The sequence below is a fragment of the Lethenteron reissneri genome, chromosome 30 (genome assembly GCF_015708825.2).
Source record: "Lethenteron reissneri isolate LAM-NWPU_2019-01 chromosome 30, ASM1570882v1, whole genome shotgun sequence".
NCBI classification, from domain to species: domain Eukaryota; kingdom Metazoa; phylum Chordata; class Hyperoartia; order Petromyzontiformes; family Petromyzontidae; genus Lethenteron; species Lethenteron reissneri.
Genome location: NC_083808.1, coordinates 7505568 through 7527189, shown reverse-complemented (window position 1 = coordinate 7527189; position 21622 = coordinate 7505568). Strand labels below are relative to the sequence as shown.

The following is a 21622-nucleotide window of genomic DNA, read 5'->3' as shown; positions in this document are numbered from 1 at the left end:
CCCACCCACCTCACCCCTCCACCCCACCCCTCCACCCTACCCCTCCACCCCACCCCTCCACCCACACCACACCTCCACAAACCACCCCACCCCTCCACCCCACCCCTCCACCCCTCCACCCACCCTACCCCTCCACCCCACCCCTCCACCCCTCCACCCACCCCACCCACCCCACCCCACCCCTCCTCCCCACCCCTCCACACACCCCACCCCTCCACACACCCTACCCCTCCACCCACCCCACCCCCACCCCACCATCCACCCAACCCCACCCCTCTAACTCGCTCGCGTCATCGTGGCTGGTGACGTCACCCAGCCTGCGGGCCAATGAGCGAGCCGCGTCTCAGCCAGGAGCCTCCTCGGGAGGGCCCCGCGGTGGAGTCGCCTCAAGTCGCCGCGCGTCTGAACGCCCCACGCGAAGTTCCCCAACGCCACTCGTCGTTTCGTCGTCGTCCGTCCGTCTGTCTCTTCTTCGCAGTCTTGGAAGGTCGTTGCTGACGTGCGTGAGTTGATGTTGTTCAGCTCCTCGGGAGTTGACGGGAGGGTTACCGAGCCGAGGGAATGTGGGGGCCTTGTCCAGTCTGGTCAGGCCTGCGAATGTTAAACATGCTGCTGCTGCTGTGACCACATTCCTACAGGATTTGTCTTAGTTATCTACGGGTAGAACGTGGTACACTTTTTGTCACTGGCCTCGTTGTGTTGGGTTTTTTTCCCCATTGTATTTGCGAATTTAGTTTGTATTTACCGACGTATTCGTGGCACACGCGGTTCTCATCGTATCGATCGATATTGACGGGCCTTTAATAATGTCAGTGGCGGCCTTTAATGATGCCAATGCTGTACACGCGTACGTAGCTAGTGTCACTGTTTAATGAGACTGGAGAAAAACCTCACATTTGAATCAAACGTTGTGCCTAGACTTTGGAAAACGCCAAAAAAGTTATGTAGCATCGGGGCGTTGTCATGTTTATTGGGCTGAATAGAGACTGATTTAATCATCCATGCGCCGTTTAGAAATAATATTTAGAAACACATTTACAAAAACGGAACGGCCATACTAAGGTCACATGTATAAAGTGCCAGGATAAATATTAAGAAGAGTATTACAATGTGAAATGCCTTTCGCTACGGTTAGCGAAATATGATCCAAGAATTTGGAAATTAACTGCGAAGAAATGTTAGAAAAACTGAGTTTAGAAGGCGCAGGATACATTTGAGCAAAGGTCACGTACCACAAGTTCGCAAAAAATTGTAGATCATCTGTCAGAGCGACACAACTTGACAAGACAGCAAGCAGAGTGTATGTGCTTAGGGCAGCTATGGTAGGCACACTGGAATCTGTAGTGGCATTGAAGGAATGTAACGAGTGAGAGCAGTACACCCAGGAGATGGAGCAATGCAAATCACCTTGTGTGCTCGGGAAATTTTACATCGCATTCCGAATTTGATTTAACATGGCTGATGATAGTTGCTGTGTGTACGTCATGTTTAAAGACCACTGTTTTTGCCATGCGCCAATGTTTAGGCATGCAAACGCGAGACCGGTTTCCACTGTCTGAGACTCATCTGCAAATATGTGACGTTTCTTTTCAGTAGAAGATTGTTGGCGAAAAGCACCATGAGGAAGATTATTCTTGGTCCGAATTCCATCTATTTGTATGAGGGAGAGATGGACACCAACGATCTTTTGTTTTTTCACAAGCACAGGGATGTGTTTAAAAGAATGTGGCTTGAACAGGTAATACTGCCTTTCTGACATGACCGTATATAGATTTACATTGTGTTTTTTTATTTCTATTTTTTATCTCAAGTAATTACATTTTTACGTTTAAACCAGCATGCCTTCTCATAGTCACATCTTAATAATTTATAAGACAAACATGTGTGGGGAACAAGGCAATGAAACCTACTGTGAGATGGCTTAATGTGATACTTGTTTGAGATATTTAAACGGTGGTATGGGTTTTAAAACTGTTCTTTGCATGGAAGAAAGATTGTACACATTTAAAGTTATTAAATAACTCAAAGCAGTAAAATCTATGTTTCGCTAAGTTCCATTTGAAAACAGTACTGTCCTTTGTGGTCATGTGTATCCTATACGTAAACGTCTCATATGTATCTTACTCGTAAACATCTCATGTATCTTAATAGTAAAGATTTGATATGTTTATCATTGAAATGTAATTGCAGAGGAACAGGTTTTGGAAAAGATTTCTTTTGGGATTCCGGACATTTTATGAAGACCTCTGTCCACAAATAGTAAGCCAAGCCTCCAGTGCCTCCGCCCTTCTGCGTGCACAAGTCTTTTTTTTGTATCCACTAAATACATCGACTGTATATAGACAAGTTTGTATTCACCATAACAAACGAACAGATGCATGTAAAGATGCGTTTGGATATGAGATCATTTTGTAACTATTTAATGTCTTATAAATAAATCGTTCTTTTTTTCAATTATGTGCATCAGTATTTTTTGACTTTGTATGCTCACATTTTGACTTTATGAGAGTGTTTTATAATATCTACAATTGATACTTCGAACCATATTTTTATAACAGTCATTCGCTATTATTTGTAAAGTTATTTAACGCTAAACAACTGTTTTATAAAGTATAGAGTGTTTAACATGTACGTGTGGTTTTTTTTTGCAGGCAGGTGAAGTTAATGCTTATTTCCTATATGGCTGTACTTACATAGAGACACAGTTTTGTCAAGGTGAGAGGTGGCAGTTCAGCTGTTACATTATGATCGTATCTGTTTGGACACGTGCTCATTTTGTTTAAATGTTCACACTAATCATGAGTTAGTGTTTCATTATTTTTTAGTGTACATTGCCTACATTTGACCGTTTAGCATTTTTGCACCGTATTTGATTTAACATACGAAAAGTGTAAAAGTCAATTAAATATTGTTGTTTTTGTTAATTTACAGATCGATATTCAAATGCAAGGAGATATATGGAAGACGTTTTCAACGTTGCTAAAAACAGACACAAGGCTGTTAATTGTACTGGTGGTTCAGTGGGTAAGGCTGAGATGTATTTGTCCTGCATCCACTATACACTGTTACATTGGAAATTAGCATTGAATAAAAATCATACAGCTGTGAATGAGGTACTCTGATGCTGGTAACTAGAAATGCATTACTGTAATATTGTTTCTTTTTGCACCTGAGCTACAATTATTTTCTGAAATATTTATATGCGATGTCGCCAGAAGATGGCAGCACACCGCTGTGTTGAGTACACATGTAGTAGGTTCAATGAGACGTAGACGACGTAGTCGGAGGCACACTTATTTATTATAACGTTACACTCAGCACAGGCCAATGTATACAACACTTGAAGGGGTAACGGCCCCTTTACCCGTCTAACAGGGAGACCCCACTAACTCTAGCCTGGCTAGCCTACTCCCAGGTGCTCCACTCGAGAGCTAGGGGAGGCTAGCTGATCCAGCTCTGGCCAAGCTAGGATCACGGCACCCTTAGCCACCAGACCAGCTCTTACAAGAGCATCGGCTCTGGGCTCTCGGGGCCACGCCACTGGTTTGCCCTGGTCGGTCCTTAGAAGGACAGCGATCCAGGGGAGTCCCAGGGCCTATCTAGCCGGTCTTCACTCTTCACTGGTTAAGCTGAATACTGAACCCCGAGCCCACCGGATCACCGCCTTATATAGCAACTTCCCCACGAGGGGTGGGGCCGTGAGGGATCACAGCGCCGTTACAGCCCCCCAGGGCTAACCGATTCGGACGTGGATGTAAGCATCCTTCCGCGTGCGGGCATAACCACCCCTGGTGTGTTTGTTCGCCCTCCTGTAACACCCCTACACATACACAGGAGTTCATTGAGAGTGGGATCTATTTGTGGATTTTAAATATTTGTACATAGCTCTGACTGTTGTCCCTTCTCATGCGTGGATTTTCTCACATACCAAACACTTATACATGGAATTGGCCCAGCATCATAATGATAGAATCTCTCTGTAAATATATTTTATTATGTTTCTTTTCAACAAAACATACCCGAGTAAAATAAAATAAAAACCGTGGTCAGGTTTATAGCTGGCACGTACAAATATATTTGTTTGGATAAAAAAAAAATGTAAGGTCATTCTGATTTTCTTTTTCTCAACAGCCTGGGATCCTTTTTATATGAAAGAAACTAGGTGAGTCCAAGCGAGCATTGTTTTGTTCACTTAATTGTGTATTTGAGTTGGCTACACAAATTTGGGCTTGTGAAATTTACTTCAGTAATACTGTAACTGTTGTCCTCGTTTCATCTGCATAACTTTTCAATATATGCCCTCTTATTGTTCTGATTGTGAAGCACTTTGTTACATCCAAGGTTGACTTGCAATGCATTATCTCTTGTAGTGTCCATGCAGTTCAAATAAGCTGCTGACCTTGTATGAGGGTTAACATCAGAAATATGTCGTCTCTAAAAACTTTCAAGAATTATTTGGTGAAGGTTGTGCATTTTTTTTTGTATTTGTAGTTTAAACATCTTTACCCATTTTTTACCATTGTATTTTGAATCTAATTTTATAACATTTAACTGTTTAAAACTAAATATTTTTCATAGTTCCTTAAACAACTCATTCTAAAAGGGTTTGTATAACTTGGAATTGAACCAGTGACACAATAGTGAGCACACTGCTATGATCCCAGCTGCCTGATTTTAATTCCCAGCCATGGCTAACATTAGCAGTGAGTGATATCTGAACTGGTCAAAGCCCCGCTTCTCCAACCTGCACTGACCACCGTGGTGAAGTATAGTCAACCCCAATGGACAACATCGCTTAGGAGAGACCTTCATCCAGCAGTTAATTGGGAAATGCCGTATATTGAAATAACCGTAATTGTCCTATGAGCGTATGTATTAGAAGAGTAAAGTGCTGTAATAATTCAATTTCTCTATGTTACAGGGAAACGTTTAGAAATCTATTTGGTTCTCCAGGTGCCCCTTTGACCCTTGAGACGGTATGTATGCCTCTACTGTGCATATGGCTTTTATCTAACCTTGCTCACAATATTCATGGGAGTTTTTTCTGGTACGCCCAGACTTTAATACAATGCTTTGTACTCCACTCTCTGCAGATGTGCTTCGTGTCTCCACTATTTATTCAATTTGGGAAGTCGGTGTGCAACTGCCTGAGGTATTGGATCGAGGCAGAGAAATGTGACAGCTCAGATGAGTCCTATTGGTCACCAGAGTTTGTTAGGAAGTATGGCATGGACACGGACTCTATAAAAATGTCAGACAGTCCTTTAAATATTCTCAAAAGAAATAAAAAATCCAAGTCTAAATCGAAGCAAGAAAGTTCAAATGATCCTTCAAAGGAAGATTTACACCCTGGCCAAGAGACACGGTTTTCCCAGCAAAACACCACCAAGGCTGCCACCACAACTACCAATTACTCTTTGTATACTCCAATACCTAAAGGTAATGCGAGTTAAGTGCTTGATTTTAAAAATTTGTACATTAACATAAAATAGTAGTCGATACATAAGTGTGTTCCAGATGTGTGGAGCCTTTTAAGTTGTGGCCCTTGAGCTTACATTAGATTAATTTGTACACACAAAGTCAATATGGCTTATGCAATCTTAGAAGTTAAAGGACTAATGGTAGCCTAAAAGACACCACCAGCCATATTATTTTTTAGTACGAAATTTAAATGTGACTTTTTTTTAAGTGCATTTTTATGTAATTCTGTGTTTTTTCAGATACGAGAACAACGGAAACAAAAAAGGAAGATGTGAAGCTGTCTGGAGCGAATAGTGATGGAAGTGAGCCAACAGAAAAACATGTTAAGGTAAGCTTGAATGAGCAGCAACATGTTCTTGATTGTAATGTCCCAAGCTAATTGTATTGCACGAAATAAATACAGCAGAAAGGCTGCATGAGGCTCAATATGTATGTCATGTATCGTAAATCAATTACCCTTGCTGAAATCTATGCTGACAATAGAATATGCCATCATTGTAGCTTGTATAGTAAAATGAGAAACCCATCTGCTCCATCTCAGTTGGCAACATTTCTAGAGTTCGAAAGAAACTGAATTGGTTTGTTTCATGAAGCAAACATCTTTATAATATAAACGTGTATTTTAGCCTTTATTGTTATAACTTTGTAAAGGTTTGTGTTTACAGCTAGATAGACGTTTTTTTATGGGATAATTTCACTTGTCAATTCTGAGTCATGTTGTTTATGCATTTATTTCTATATATAGAGTGCCGCATACCCATGGTTCCATGGCAATTGAATCAGGGCACATAGCATTAATAAATAGACAAATTAACTATCGAGTAATGGCATAGTAGTTGTCACTGTCGTATGAACCTAGGGATATTGATTCACAGCCATGGCTGGCATCAGTTGCAAATTAGTATCCAAAATGTTTCTAAGCATAACGCTTCACCCAATCCTCGCTGACCAGCATGATCAAGTATGACCAAAACGTGTTTGGCGGATCACATTTATCAGTGCATTCACAATGGGCTGTACATCTTAGATATAATTACTTATATTGATACAGAATGTTTGAACAATAGTGCAAAATTGCTTTGAGATAGTGGCTTATGGACTGGTACTGAAAACCACTTTAATATTATTAACTCTTACTTTTAATTATCTTCTTCTTTAGTGCTGCCTAACGGCGTGTGCGACTTCATGATGATATTGGTCCCGGTCTAGCACGGCGTGTAGAGTTTGTGCTGTTGTTAATTGTAGCCATGTTTTGATGTTACTGAGCCATGTCGTTATCTTAAATGCAGCCTATGCTCAACGCCTCGCGAGTGTAGCTCGTTGACTTGTGTCGTTTTCCATCCCTCAGGAAAATGCCTCAAAGACGACTTCATCGGAGTCCAAGTTGGTGAAGGGGGTTCTGAAGGACTTCTTGAAGTTGGCCAAGAGGAAGAATTTTGATGCAATTGTGGAGGAAGACCTGAATCGCGAGGCCAGACTGCGAAATAGGACCCCAGAGGATGTTAGTGAGTGGCCAGCACCTCGTCACATTTACTTGGGGTCTTAGCAAGGCCTGATAATCGCAGGCCTTGCTGGAAGGGTCTTGTCTAATGTTGTAAAGACTTGTGTCCAATAAGGGTGCAATGATGTATTTATTTTCTAAGTATCGATTTTTTATAGGATCCTGCCCAACCACGAGATGCTGCTATATTCACCACAGCTGATTAGAAAATCGATTATTGAATCTAATGTTGACTGAATTGCGACAGTTCTGTTCATTGAATTGTGGTGGTGGGCGATTCATTTCCACATTTAGTATACAGCCACCACGTTTTATTAATCTGTTGAATGCCAAGCAAAAAATGTTCAGCTTTTATATACATGTTGATTATTATTAATGGTCTTCCAGGTGTAAAAAGATGATCATATAAATCAAGACCTTCAAGTGAGCCTCTCAAAATGTGTTTTGAGTAGGTTTTGCCACAATTGTTCAAGTTTCTTATCAATGCAAGTGACAGAACAAAATATAAAACAACAGTAGAATGGCAACAGAGAAATCCCTTCTGCTAGCATTGGCATGAGCAGTCAATTGCTGGAATATACCATTATTTGTATATTTTTACTGACAATGTGCATTTAATGTACAATGACAATATCGGTACCAATTAATTTTCTCGTGTGCAGTGCGACAGGTTGTGGAGGATATACTGTCAGAGGAAGATCATGTTTGCTGGTGTTTTAAAGATGCCACGGAGTGCCGCTGTGACAGCAGCAGCAGCATTTTTTGCCAGTGCAGAGATAGCAGTGACGTACGAAAAAGCAACAAATCTGAAGGTTCGTGTTGACAGTGACAGTAGGCAAAGTGACACGTTCCCTTTTCTCACGTGGTATTCAGCAGGTTTAAAAACTTGCCTTTTTTACATTCGTATAACCTTTTCCGTCCATGCGTGAATTTATGTTCACATTGACGTGTACATGCGTGTCATGCTTAACGAGTATTCTTTCTACAAGGATTCGCTATAAACACATTCCTGCGGAGGGAGCTGGTAGGAACGTTGGGTTGCTCGGTGAATGGCCTGCAGGGTCAATGGCGGCGTGGTGTATTCCGCAAATATGCCCGACTGTGAGGGCGGGCACAAGCCGGCGTGAGTAGGTTAAATGTTGAGTTCTATAAGGGCACCATGGGGTGACCAGCCCCTCCCCACCCAGCCCCACCCCTCCCACCCAGCCCCTCCCCACCCAGCCCCTCCCCACCCTTCCCACCCAGCCCCTCCCCACCCAGCCCCTCCCTGCACGATGGACACAATAATCCCTTGTGGGCTGGTGTAACCAGGAGGTTCCTACCAATACGAGCTATTTTAATTTAGAGCAATTTGTTTGAAAAACAAGCAAAATGTTTGCTTATCGAGTGGAGACCGATCGATAGATATGCGTCCCGTGGCGACAGGGGGCGACTGCAGCTGTTTGTTTACCAGTTGTCCTATGCTGAGTGCGCATGCGTTTCGTTATGTGGTGGAAGGGAACTTCGTGGTGGCACTAATGGGTGTTAGCGATTTGTGCGCGATGTAGCGGTGCGTATGCGGCGCTACGAACGCAGAGACCCGAGTTTTTGAATCCTGCTCACGGCTAACACCAGTGACATTGATCTCAATTGGTCCTGGTCCTCCCTTATGTTGACTCTGCCTCAAATGAGTACCTGGTGTGTAAAAATCGCCACTAGGGATACAAAGGCGGCGGGGCATGGTGCTGGCCACCCACCCCTCGTCCTGTACCGGCCTTCATAGGTGCTCGCTGATAGCACTTGCCCCAACAGTATGTTAAGGCAATACAGGGGATCATGCACTGGTTCTTCATGTGTGGTAAGTGTTAAATTTGATAGTTTATTACTCTATTTAAAAATTATACGTCATTTGTATTTCTCACGTTAAAAAAGTTGTTCAAAAGTGGAAGATTTTGGAACTAAAATGTAACGTGGGAGTCGATAGGAAAACGCCGATCGTTTAACGAGTTTTCGCTTACCGATACATTTTAACAAAATGTATATCGCTTGTTGAGCGAGGCATATTCAGATTCCAAAGAACACAGGATGAGATGTTACTATCCTTTGTGCAAGCACTTCCAAGAGTTCATGAACATTGAGCTTGGTGAAATTTGGGGATCGCATCGTCAGTAGTGAACCTTTGGTTCCTAGGGTGTTTCGGCCTTTCATACTATACACCCTCCCCAAAGGCGGCCAGCGACAGGGTGATCAATCCTACGCTTACGTCCCATTCCCAATTAGTCATAGGAGTTGCCTTGTTGTTGATAGCCAACATCCCATGGGACTATGCATGGCAGGGGTGTCCTCCTCCCTGAGTCAAGCATTGTTGACTGCATACCTCCTGGCCCTCTCACTTTGGGGCCCAGTTGGGGTCTTTCCTCTTCATCCAGAGCCACTGACTGCTGCCTTCTGCTGCCTCCGATGCAGCTCTGATTGCCGAACACTGGCTCTGGCCCTTAATTCCCAGGTCTCTAAGCAGTCTGGTTGTAGATGTTGCCACAACACCTCTGCAGCCCACCTCCACTGGTCGGACTTCTGTGTTCCAGCCATGATGCCGTGCTTCGGCAGCTAGTTCGGCATAGCGCAGATGTTTTCGCTCATAAGCCTCATCTACTGAGTCCTCCCAGGGTACTGTATTCATGGACTGATATATTGAGATGCATTTAATGTTCAGGAATACTTACATTTTACATATGGATGTATTCACATACCGAGACAAATATTGAGCTCCTTTTAAAAGGAAACAATATGCTGTACTTTCCCTTCCACTGGTGGGGAATCTAAATTAAATATCAAATATCAATATAGTTGAGTCAAGTACCATTGATTTTATTACTATAATGTAATAACACCATTTGCAACAATTGTAATGTAATGTGTTATTTACTTAACATAATTTTATAAAAACTTTAAAAATAATACATATCTTCAAGCCTCACATTAACAATGTGTTTCCAGTTACTGTTGTTTAACCAGGTGAGAACTCAAGGGACCAGGATGAGTTTCATTTTCAAGAGAAGCCCTGTGGCATAATTTCACAAGTAGGGGGAGATGATTGCTAGGCATAATCCCAACTGAGTAATTTGTCAAATTTTGGGGCCTTACGCGGGCACACAATGGGCCACTCTTTTGAATGACATCTGAGGATATTTAACGTACACTTTGAAGCGAACGGCATGTATTGTTATTATGGTTAAGACACACCGTATTAATAATCGGCGGTCACTGAACTTGAACCGTAAGCCTCTATGACAAGCTGCAAACGCTCCATTGCTAGGCTGTGTCGCCGCCCAGATTTAATTGTGAATGCTTGGTACGACCATTGTATTTTCAGTTGCATCCCTGGTGGAGAAGCTGATTGGGAAGCTAGCCGGCAATGATACCTTCAATGAGGCGTCAACAGCAAGCGAGGGGGAGGTATTGAATCTTTGTGCTTTTTCCACATCAACACTGAAGAAGCATCATCTTACACTACTGTTCTTTTATTGGAAGATGGTTGGCCATCATTCCTTGTATAACTCGAAAATGAATACAATATAATGAATTAATGTGCAATACACAACAACACAATACAATCTATTCTAACAGTTGTTTTGGCAAGGCAATCCTTTGTTTTATTCTTAGTCTCATCAGCAGTGTGTGACTTGTTAAATGTATCGGAGTTGCTCGGTTGTAAAAGCAAGCGGCGTCTGCGAACACCATGGGACCATTTCGCAAACGCATAATTTACTGTCTTGGTGCATCATGGGTAATGAGACATTATTGGTCCTAAAGCTCCACTGGCGAAAGAACCTTCATATTTTGAAATATTTTTCGTGATCGAATAGATTTTTTTTTTATTAATCATGATCCACGAAGGCCACACGTGATTTTTCCAAGTACACAGCTTGTACAAAATGAAGATTACATGTTGGGCAAATTACCAGGTTAATCCTTAGCCCTGGTAATTAGTTTCTACATCACTGAGAGGCTTATTTGGCTACTGTGAGCAAAGCCATCAGTCAAAACAGACAGTTAAATTAAACGATTTTGCCAAATATGCATTTTGTATTGTCATTTGTTTAATAATTAGATATGCATTGTTTCAAGGTGTATTATAAAGGTCACTGACAGTTCTGCGTCTGATTTGAGGATAATGTTATCTCTTCTATAATCAAACTATTTGACCTGGAATAGTTAATATTTTAAAATAGCTAAATTTACAAGAACAATCTTGGTCCAGCTATGGATGTAAAACGGTGTGAAACGTAATGAACAAAAAACGTGCGCACACATCTGACGTCACATTCTCTTATAGCCCAGCTCTGCCAAGTCAGAAGCTTCTACCAACGCATCGAGTGCTCCCACCGTGGATGGTAAGTGGCGGGCCATCAAAAGCTTCAAAACAAACTGGGAGGGCTGTAAATGAAGCATGGGAATGTAAATTGTGCTCTTGTCAAATGAAACTGCTCCTGCAATGGTAAATCTGACAGCCCACCTCGACTGCTTGTGCTTTGAAACATTGTAGGGAAACAATAGAGCACAGGTGGTGTTCACGTTATTGCAATGATGGCATCAATCTTGTCTAGTTTAGTAACATTAAATCACTGATGGTTTTTTATGTTATGCAGGGAAGGGAAAATATTGTCACATCGCTAATTTGTGGTGCATAAGTCGTAGTGGCTGTTGATTGTCATTTCAGGACGTTTCCCACGGTCTTCATTATTATAATAAAAAATAAAAACACGCAGCTCATGATCATCGCACTGGATGAGAACGATACTTCATGCCAAATCAGTGTGAGATGGTGAAAGCAGGGGCCTGAGGACTTGTTCAGATGATCATTCTCATGTTAGATCTGGCTGGAAATTGAACTCGTTTTGCCTGGTTCATAGTGCAGTATGGGAACAACTCCTCCCCATCTCTGTATTTATGAGTCGTGTAAGATGTTCTGTTTTATATTTTGTTTGTTGCGGTTGCACCCGAATGAAGAGCTGCATGGCTCACAGGGCTATACCTAATAAATTAAACTTGAAACTTGTATATTAGTTCTTCAGTGCAAAAAAACCACTACCTATTAACCTTTCCATTATATCAAAGGTCAATAAATACAACTTAAAAAGCATATTTAGGCTTCATTGTTCAGAATAAGGTCCTCATTCTATGTATGTAATCAACTGCATCATTGTACTTGGTAAAACAAATGCATAATATGTTGATACATTCGTAAAATGTGTTATTTCTGCTTTGTCAACATGACATCCCATTCCGGATATTGCACTCCAGGTCAATATGGATTACATATATATACTTTGGATGTTTATAGTTCCAGGCATAGACTCGACTACATTTGTGAAATTTAAACATTTCAGCCATAGTAGGACATAAAAATTGACATCGTGATATGTAATACAAGTAAATATGTGTATTTGTCATTTTTCTTACATTAACCAACAGAACACGGAAACAAAAAGGCCAAGCAGCGACAATGTGACCAATGTAAAGCCATGGAACCGAAGCCTAAACTGTTTAAGAAATGCCAGAGGTAATACATGTTAATAAACATTACTCTTATCGATGCACACAATGCACATGATGCTGCACAGCTCTCTAAAGCTACTTACATTAGCTCGAATTACCCACTGAATTTTATGATCTGCTGAAGCATGTTAAGAGTGTTTTTAATGGAATACAATTTAAGTCATTGGTAGTGCCTCATCTGAAATTGTTTTCATTTTTATAAATCCGTAATGTAACTATGACTTGGTTTTCTCTCGCTGTAGGTGCTACGATGAACATTGGAATGAGCCTAAGTACTACTGCAGCCGTGAATGTCAAGGTAACCTTAATGCTGCTGTGTGAATGATGGTTGTTTTCAGTGGCATTTGTTGTGCTGTAAACTTAAGAAAATTTCCCTTGAGGTGAAAAAAGTACAAATATGATTTTGAACACGATAATATTTACCGTCGTCTCTACCAAATGTTGCATCGCAAGTGCTCGTGAATACGCTTGAAATCATTACAATTTCACTGTATCATTTTGGTTGAACTCCTGTGTGGGAAAACATTTAAAATCATATTCTTGGTTTCACACCTGATGATGATTGCTTGTGTTGCAGTCGAAACTGTCGTGATAATTTGTATTGATTTATATAATTTTATTATTTCCCTATCTACGTGACTTTACCGAAAGAACCAAGAATAGGAATCCCTGCAGTCACGAAAGCTTTAAATCAAAATTTAAAATCATGTTAGGTGAAATGTAGATGCTGGTTATTATGCAGTTAATAACCCCCCCCCCCTCCCTCCCAATGAGAGTCATGTAGTCAAAATGTTGATTAGAGACTGTTTGACTAGAATTAATGTTCATATCTTAAATTTAAAGGGCTTCGCTAGAAATATTGAGCGAGGTAAAATGTGAAACCCAAGTCCGGTTGGGAGCAGTAATCGCTCTCCTGCGTAGGTTTTGTGATTGTGTCCTCTATAGCTCTCCAATGTGTTTTTGCATTGTGCCGCTTGGTGTTCGGCACAATGTCCGACGTTTTGCTCCACATGCTTTGTCAGGACAACATGTTATCCTCCCGCACCTCTGATTAGCATGGTTGGCTATGTACGGTGCGAAAGAAGTTAAACGTACAACATGCGGTACAAACTAACAATGCACGGGAGATAGCTATACAGCACAACCGGTGAATAACTACGCAGTAGACCAAAACGTGCTTCTCAACCGGACGTGGTTTCAAATTTTACCCCCACTCAGTATTTTTAGTGAAACGTTTTAAACTAAAGGTGTGTTTGTTGGTTGTCATTGCAGTGGTAGCTTGGAAGGCTCATCGCAAGGAGCACGCTGCAGCAAAAAGAACCCCCCACTAGGGGGCACTGGGAATTACTGCACCACCAGGTTGGGAACATTTTGGAGTGTACAGTGTAATTTGTGCTCAACTTGTTTGGTGCCGAAATCCTGGACTTAATTCTAAGCTCAAAAATGTGTGGGGTGTGGTACAAATAACTGCCACCACTCAGAACGTAGACACGTCCACTTGACCCAAGTCAATGCACACTTGTAGCGTGCTTTCTCATCCTTCTCAAGTTGATTATGTTTAAACGGATTAAAATTCTGAAGAGACAATGATGTCTCATTGGCAAGAGTGAACTGGGTCACCAAAATGACTACATGAAAAAACAAAGTACAGCAATGAAGCAAAATACTAATTGGCAGAAATAACTGTCACTTAATACATCTAAGTTAGTGCACCAACATGGAGCAATATTAAATGATGAATTTCCTGTAGCTTGGGCGGATCATTTTTCTACTGGTCAAACTATAATCACTATTAAGTCACGGATATTTTAAACATATGTTGGGTGGCTATTGTATAAATATGCAAACAGACGACACTGTCAAATTAAATTGCAAGTGAGGTTATACAGAATCGTTAGCTTGGCATAAAGTTGTGATTAAAATGGGATAGCAATCAAGGACATTTTTTTAGATTTTTTTTTAAAATGTATTCTCTCTCGTAACCTTTTGTATAACAAAGTCAATGATTAAAGCTGAAAATATCAATTATCTATTTCAGTGGTTCTCAACCAGGGATATGTGCGGACCCTGGGGGTACGCGAGGTGATTTATAAATGTGTGAAATTTAATCATACATGAGAGTCATTGGTGAGTAATCATGTATGAATCTGCCAGTATGAAATAACTACGATAACATTAAAATCCGTATGGTAACCTCGAACGATATGAAAGACCTATCTGAACTCGTTGATCGTAAACAATGTGGTTTCGAAGAGTAACCAGCGAGTGCAAACAAATTACGTCACGCATGCAGATCGTTTTATTCGCTTGCAGTTCCTAGATAGGATACCTCACAAAATGGGTAATTGATACATTTATTTTTTTAGAACCATTTTGGGTCAAGCAAGGGGGGGTACTCGGTTGAAACAAAATTAAACAAGGGGTACAGTAGCCAAAACAGTTGAACTACTGATCTATTTCATTCATGCAGTATAAAACTTTATGGAGTAATTGATGGCACTGGGCAGGTGTTTGGCCCATTAACAGAGAATTAGTGAGGGCCATGTGAAGTTTCGTTTTTTTTTCACATGGTTCTCCTGGGCTTTTGCCTTCTGCTTTTGCTTCAATTTGTGTTCATGATTTCGTATGGACTTGTGCATAACGTGCATGTAAAACATTCCAACATTCAGCTAACTGCATTGATCCATTCATACCAATAGGTGGCATGCTTGTCTAGCCATCTGCTTCATTGTTTGCTCGGTCTGGAAGGGACTATCAGCCAAGCTGGTTGTGGTAAGATCTGACATTTGTGTGCAGAATGGCTTAATTTCATGTTTACTTTGTGTGTAGTAGCAACGCGAGAATTTCATTTTTGTCAGCAATGTAAGTTTAACACGTAGGCTTTCGCGACCAATATCCTTAAAGGTTTTTTGGGTTAGATCTTGTAAATATAAATGATTGTGTCGTTAAACCTGCTACCACCGACACAACCAATGAGTAATGTTTGTCACGTAAACAAAACGTGCCAATTAATTACTCCTTCAGCACACCGGCGATGAAGCTGGTTGTAATCACCAGTGAAGCGTCGTACTTATATTGTAAATGTTGTGGGTTTACTCTCCAACACACCGGTGTGCTGAAGTTTACATGACAAACCGTACTAATTGGCTGTGCTGGCTGGTGACGGCTTAACAACACATTTATATTTATGCAGTTTAACAAACCAAAAAACATGGAAAGAAATGTAAACTTACAAAGACGTTTCCATTCCATACATAGACTCTAGCAACAGTGCACATTTTAATTCCTTTAAGATGTATATGATATTTGACATCGTGCAGACCTGAAACAATCTGAGCTTTGCCATCTTTCGGAGTTGCTGTACTTTGGCAACTTTCTGATACTAAGCTTATATTTCTTGATGTGCAACATCTGTGAGTCGTTTTACTTGTACTAAAGTTAGTACAAAGCTCAGTAAATGTAAAATTAAAATTAGGAAAAAAATATTTTCTTAGTTTTGCAATTTGTATACCATTCTGTAAGTTTTTTTCTCATAAATTCACTGTACAGTGTATTGAAATGTAACGTGGAAACTTTAAATAATCATAGGGTTGCCATGCTATACATTTTCACAATACGCTACGAAATCAGATTTTACGCTGTGACGATTATCACAAAATTAGTTCCCTTAAATTCATGACTTGGTATTTCACATTTGTATGGGTTTCTTGTTGTACTCCAAGTGTGAATAAAGATTACATCTTATTTATTTAACTGCAGTTCATTCAACTTAAGTCTGCGCATGTCTTTCTAAAATTGGCCTGCTATGTCTTTCATGCTGTCATTTACTTAAAAAACATGTTATATGATAATGGTCATTTATGGCTGAAAACACTTTATAGAATAAGTAAATAGCTATTTACAGCTTTGACTTGATTATTCCAAAAATCGAATGGCAGATAATATATATTTTTAAATGAGCACCGCAATTGCGGCAACCTTAATGATTAATGTTCCATATTTCGACTTAAAGCTTTCGTGACTGCATGAATTCATATTCTTTGGGTCTTTCGGTAAAGTCACGTAGATAGGTTCAAAGAAAATAACAAAAAACTACAACGTTTCGATCGCTTGTGTTGCGATCTATCTACGTGACTTTACCGTAAGACCCAAAGAATATTAGTTCCATATTTTTTTATTGTGTTAATGGGTTACAGCTCTGTATAGCAATGTATTCGGTAACATTTTGTATGCCATGTAGATGAGTGACAAATACAATGGCCTGTTTTCTGTTGAACTGTTTATTCTCAGTCTTTTTTTTATTGTCGCTGTTTTACAAAAACCTACAATTTTGTGTCAATGTGACCTGTGTATTTATTGTCTATCATTTATAAGTTAAAGGGATAGCTATTTTGGGTAAAATGCATGTTTATTTTCAGTGCAAAGGATACGCGTTTAATATGGTTACTTTTGTCATTTTATTTATCCTTTGAGTCATGCAGTCGTTCGAGCGTTTGCCTTTAAAAAAAAATTTGGTTAGCTTATCTCATCAGACCATCAGGGTCGATAAAATCAGTTCCACTTTATTTTACATCGGCAGTGGTTGCCCTCGGTAGGGAGACTTTTCCTTGATGGGAATTTGAAATATCAAGCACTGGCACAGATTTTCCAGCACATGTAGTAATCACATTCTTATTGCTTATTTGTGCAGGGAGATACTGTGACTTGACTGTTTGCATATTGAATGTTCCGATTAGTTTTTTGTTTGTTAAATACCATATATTTATCTGCTGTTTTGGTATGGCAAGTGAAGAGTCAATATTTTGTTACCATGTACAGCAGAACTCAATCCACGGTGATATGGGGGCAGCATATCAGGGATCCCATCATCCACAATGCACCGCAGAGGTTAGTTCTGTAAAACGCTCAAAATATTCGAGATTTCATTCATCTTCAAAAAAAAGTGCAGATTGCAGGGGAAGCACGGGCATGTAACTACCAGCAAATGCATCTACCAGTGTGGCTCTGTGTTTAAAGAGTCTTTGGACTTTGTTTAGACTTGATATCTAAATATACAAAATGCAAAATTCTTCCCGACTCAACAAATCACATCACCATAGCTGTATGCACTGATGAAAACAAAAACATTGGTAAATTAATACTTTGTTTTAGTGTTTCACTGCAAGCCTGTGTCAGCCCAGCCCACTTAGTACAGATCATGGTTTACACACAATGCATTTTAAAAATGCCCCATTTCCCCCTACCTTTCTCTGCAACTCTGCGATTCTCTCTGCAGCCCCCAAATTCAAAGACTTATCAGAGCTCCAATTTCAAAGAAGCAGCCTATTTGCAATGCAAAGACATGTAAAAATGTAAATTAATGTATATTAAAATACATTGAATGTCTAACGAATTCGTAAATATTTTGACTCAGCTAGCACGGTGTGCCACGAATTATGGGAGGAATTTGTGGCTCTCGGAAGATATCCAGAAATGCACAATTTATTTCTAAGTTTCAGGATTAAAAGTACCAAGGATTTTTGGAAATGTGGGTTCAATAGAGTGTGGTAAGATGCAGATTATCAGGGTATTGGGGTCCTGTATTGTCCAAACAAGTACCATGAACATTTTAATGGAAATTTATGTAAGGACGCTTAGCATATTTAAATACTTTTGTAAGAATACAATGATTCTTACATTAGTATCCTGTTCTCAGATGCACAACCATCAATGCATTGCTTGCTTGCGAGTACTTCGTTTTTGACTTGCACAGTGTGGAATTTATTATGCAAATTTTGGTAATGACCCTAGTGTTATTAATATTCTTTGGGTCTTTTGATAAAGCTACGTAGATAGAACAAATAATAAAAATAAAAACTATCACGACGTTTCGATCGCAACACAAGCAATCGTCATCAGGTGAGAGATTAGCATGTCAATGTAAGAAATTTGCTTGTAAATGTAAGCTCGGAAAGAACAAGCACATTTAGCCCCGCCCACTGACCCTTGGGCTACACCCATCTCAAACCTTTATAACTCCCTGCCTTAGCAGGGCTCCCGCTATATTTTTCACCGGATGACGATTGTTTGTGTTGCGATCAAAACGTCGTGATATAGTTATTTTTATTGTTATTTATTATATCTACGTGGCTTTACCAAAAAACCCAAAGAATATGAATTCCTGCAGCCACGAAAGCTTTAAGTCAAGATCCTATTGTTAACTTTATATTTTGTCTGCCTGAATAAATATATGTTTGTGTATGTTGCTTTGTTATGCTTAAATGTTGGTACCTAAAATATATTTTTCATGAAAAGTATAATTGCAACGTTTGTTTTGCCAGCATTTCTTGTCAAATTACCACAACATTAACGTTAAACCACAAATTTGAACTACAGTGTGAAACTTTACGAATTTAAATTTGAAACCGGTATTCGGTGCTTCCAAACAAATTGCCATTCGCAAGAATAGCATGGCTATAACGGTGAAAGATACAGTACAATGTCGCATATCCGACTCGCTGGGGAGTGAGGTACGCGTGGATTTGTGAAAAGGTCAGATGTTAACATCTGTCATAAATGACAATTGCACTATATGCAAATAGGCAACTAGACGAAGCACAAGCCGCTCTAAAAAGGGAGAATGCATTACTGTTCTTTGGAAGCAAGCCAATATCTATTTTTAAAAAAAGATTCAAGAATAATTATCGCGTGTGAAAAGGTCATTTATTTTCAATGTCTATAGAAAATGATTGTGACGGCGTGCACAAATGCTGCGCTGGGTATGGACTGTTAATTAGTCAAGGGGAATATCCAGCGATCGGACATGCGACGTACTGTACTGTAATTGATCGTCTCGGTCATATTTGTCGCAGGCAACATACAACGTCGCGTTTAGCATCTGGCTGTAGACACTTGAGTGACTGCGGCTTGTTTTCACGCACCAAGTGTTCGTTGATCCTTAAATCCTTGCAGCTCTCGTAAAACTTTCTGTACCGGGATCTTTTGGCGTGCAAAGGGGACACCCCCCCCCCCCCCCCAAAACATTTCCCAAATGGGTGATTAAAAAGGGAAGGAAGTGTGCGTTGCAAGCTGTGTGAACGTGGCAGGGAAATGGGCTCCTATTTCCGAACGTAAACAGGATTTCGTTTGCAGGATGCCTCGGGGCTGCACAAGACCATGGAGAATATATTGATTAATTATTTTCACCACAATCCATATATGTGTAGTCTTACGTACACATGATGCATGCCACCTGTAAGTTGCACTATATGTTACGAGCAAAGCCTGAGAAAGTGGTGTTTTGCGTGCTGTTCCCAAAATAACGCCCCGCATGCTTTTGTAAGCTTTTTCTACGAGTTAAATTCAGTACTGTATGCTGATGTGAATAACTGCCTAAACATGAATTCACTGCTGGATGAAGGACCCCCTCAACGCTGTGCTGATCATGGCAGGGGTTTGACTAGACTTCACCACACCGATGAGTTTTAAATAGTGAAAGGAGAGTATTGTGGTCGAGGACCAGTCCAGATATTCACTCACCACTGATATTAGCCGTGGCCTGGAATCAAAGTCTGGACATCAGGTTCGTTGCGAAAAGGACACATTATTTGATGGCGTACAACCGTGGATGTCGTGGAATTCGCCTATGTAGGCTCAGCACAGTAATTGTACAGGAAATCACAATTCCTGGAAGTTGCCACCAAAGCCAATAATTCTAGATTTGAAGCTTTCGTGACTGCAAGGATTCATATTCTTAGGTTTTTTCTGTAAAGTCACGTAGGTAACTTTACCGAAAAAACCTAAGAATATGAAAACAAAGCCAATAACTTTTGTGGCAGGTACTGCACAACCCGTGAAGCTGGAAGCAGAATTTTAGTAATGCCAGAGATAGGTTTAGCACTGTGATTAGAGTAGGGTGAAAAGCCTATATTAAGGCAGACAAATCCCACTGAAAGACAACCAGTGGACAAGCCAGGACATGTGCTGTTGCCATTGCCGCTTGCCCGCAGAGTAATTTGGCTTAGTGCCACTCTAGCTTGGGGCCATTTTAGCATTTGACAAATGGAAGCAAAGCCTCAGAATGCGGCGCTAATTTTGATGCGTCGTGCACATTTTATTATTTCACAGTTTTGTGTGATGTGCATTTTTGGTGGAGAACACGAATCCTCCAAGTATCAATTCCAATTTAAAATCTCCCTGTTACAGTTTAAATGCATGAGCAACCTTTCACTGCGATTGGAGTGCATGTGTTTTCCACATTCCTTGGCAACGTTTCAAACCATTTATATATTCTCTTGCAATACCATAATTGTTCTTATTAAACTACAAAATGACTTTGCAAGGTTGCAAGCTTGTGTCTCTGTTGGCTTGCCAACAAAACATTTAATGTCTTGGTTGACTTTTATTTAAAAAATGCTAATGAGCGAGGTTGGGATTCATTTATAATTAATTGGTTCTTTAAATATTCTGAGCTTTTAAGTTTACACGTGTGTGTTCTAGCAGTTGTTTTTTTTTTATAAAAACTAAACTGTTTTTCGAAGGGAGCCAAAAGACCACTTCATGCTGTGCCTGGGAAAATGCCATCGTCGATCTATCCATGTTTTTAGAAAAATAAAATTTAATACCCCTTTAACCATTCGCTACTAAAATTGTACAACTTACTCGTTAATTCCCGGATCTATATAGCTATTGGACAACATCGGAAACACGTGTTTTTTAAAGGCATTCATTTATTTCTTTGACATTTGCTTCATGGCAGTGCTGTGACTGTGTGTGTTGGTGTAGATGCACGTGCATCCGTGTGTGCATGTAAGCTCCCTTGCCTAAAGGACACATAACAAGATGTCTTCCGCCCAGAGTACGCGAATTCATGCTGCAAACAATTGTGTTTTGACGTCCGTATGTGCACTTGCATCTGCGGGTTTGTGCGTTTTTGTGCACACGTGTTTTATGCGCTATTGAGAATTGGCACAGAAAGGAACACTCAGTCTTTCCTTGTTTGGTTTCCTTCCCGTGGTGTGTGACCTTCAAGACGTACTAGCCAGCATGTTGGACTGCAGCATCTCCCAAAACAGGCTAGATTCGTAGGCATAAGCTGATTTTTTTTTCCCAGGGAGTGGGTTC

At 40.3% G+C, this 21622-nt stretch overlaps 1 protein-coding gene across 8 annotated transcripts; it reads left to right on the top strand.

Moving 5' to 3' along the window:
* The first annotated feature begins 341 nt into the window (after positions 1-341).
* Positions 342-21012, top strand: LOC133349481 (uncharacterized). 8 transcript variants are annotated; one of them, XM_061562976.1, is made up of 17 exons: positions 342-499; positions 1597-1738; positions 2191-2259; positions 2652-2715; positions 2932-3024; positions 4132-4162; positions 4922-4976; positions 5094-5439; positions 5721-5809; positions 6830-6986; positions 7645-7794; positions 10335-10417; positions 11298-11355; positions 12437-12524; positions 12763-12818; positions 13793-13879; positions 19652-21012. In XM_061562976.1, exons 2-16 carry the CDS (start codon positions 1619-1621, stop codon positions 13849-13851), a joined length of 1518 nt encoding a protein of 505 aa, XP_061418960.1. In that variant the 5' UTR covers positions 342-499; positions 1597-1618; the 3' UTR covers positions 13852-13879; positions 19652-21012. The 8 variants fall into 8 exon arrangements, with proteins under 8 accessions (XP_061418960.1, XP_061418959.1, XP_061418956.1 ...); XM_061562975.1 differs by lacking the exon at positions 19652-21012 and adding an exon at positions 14559-19532; XM_061562972.1 differs by lacking the exon at positions 19652-21012 and having other exon boundaries at positions 342-487; positions 13793-19532.
* The last annotated feature ends 610 nt before the right edge of the window (positions 21013-21622 follow it).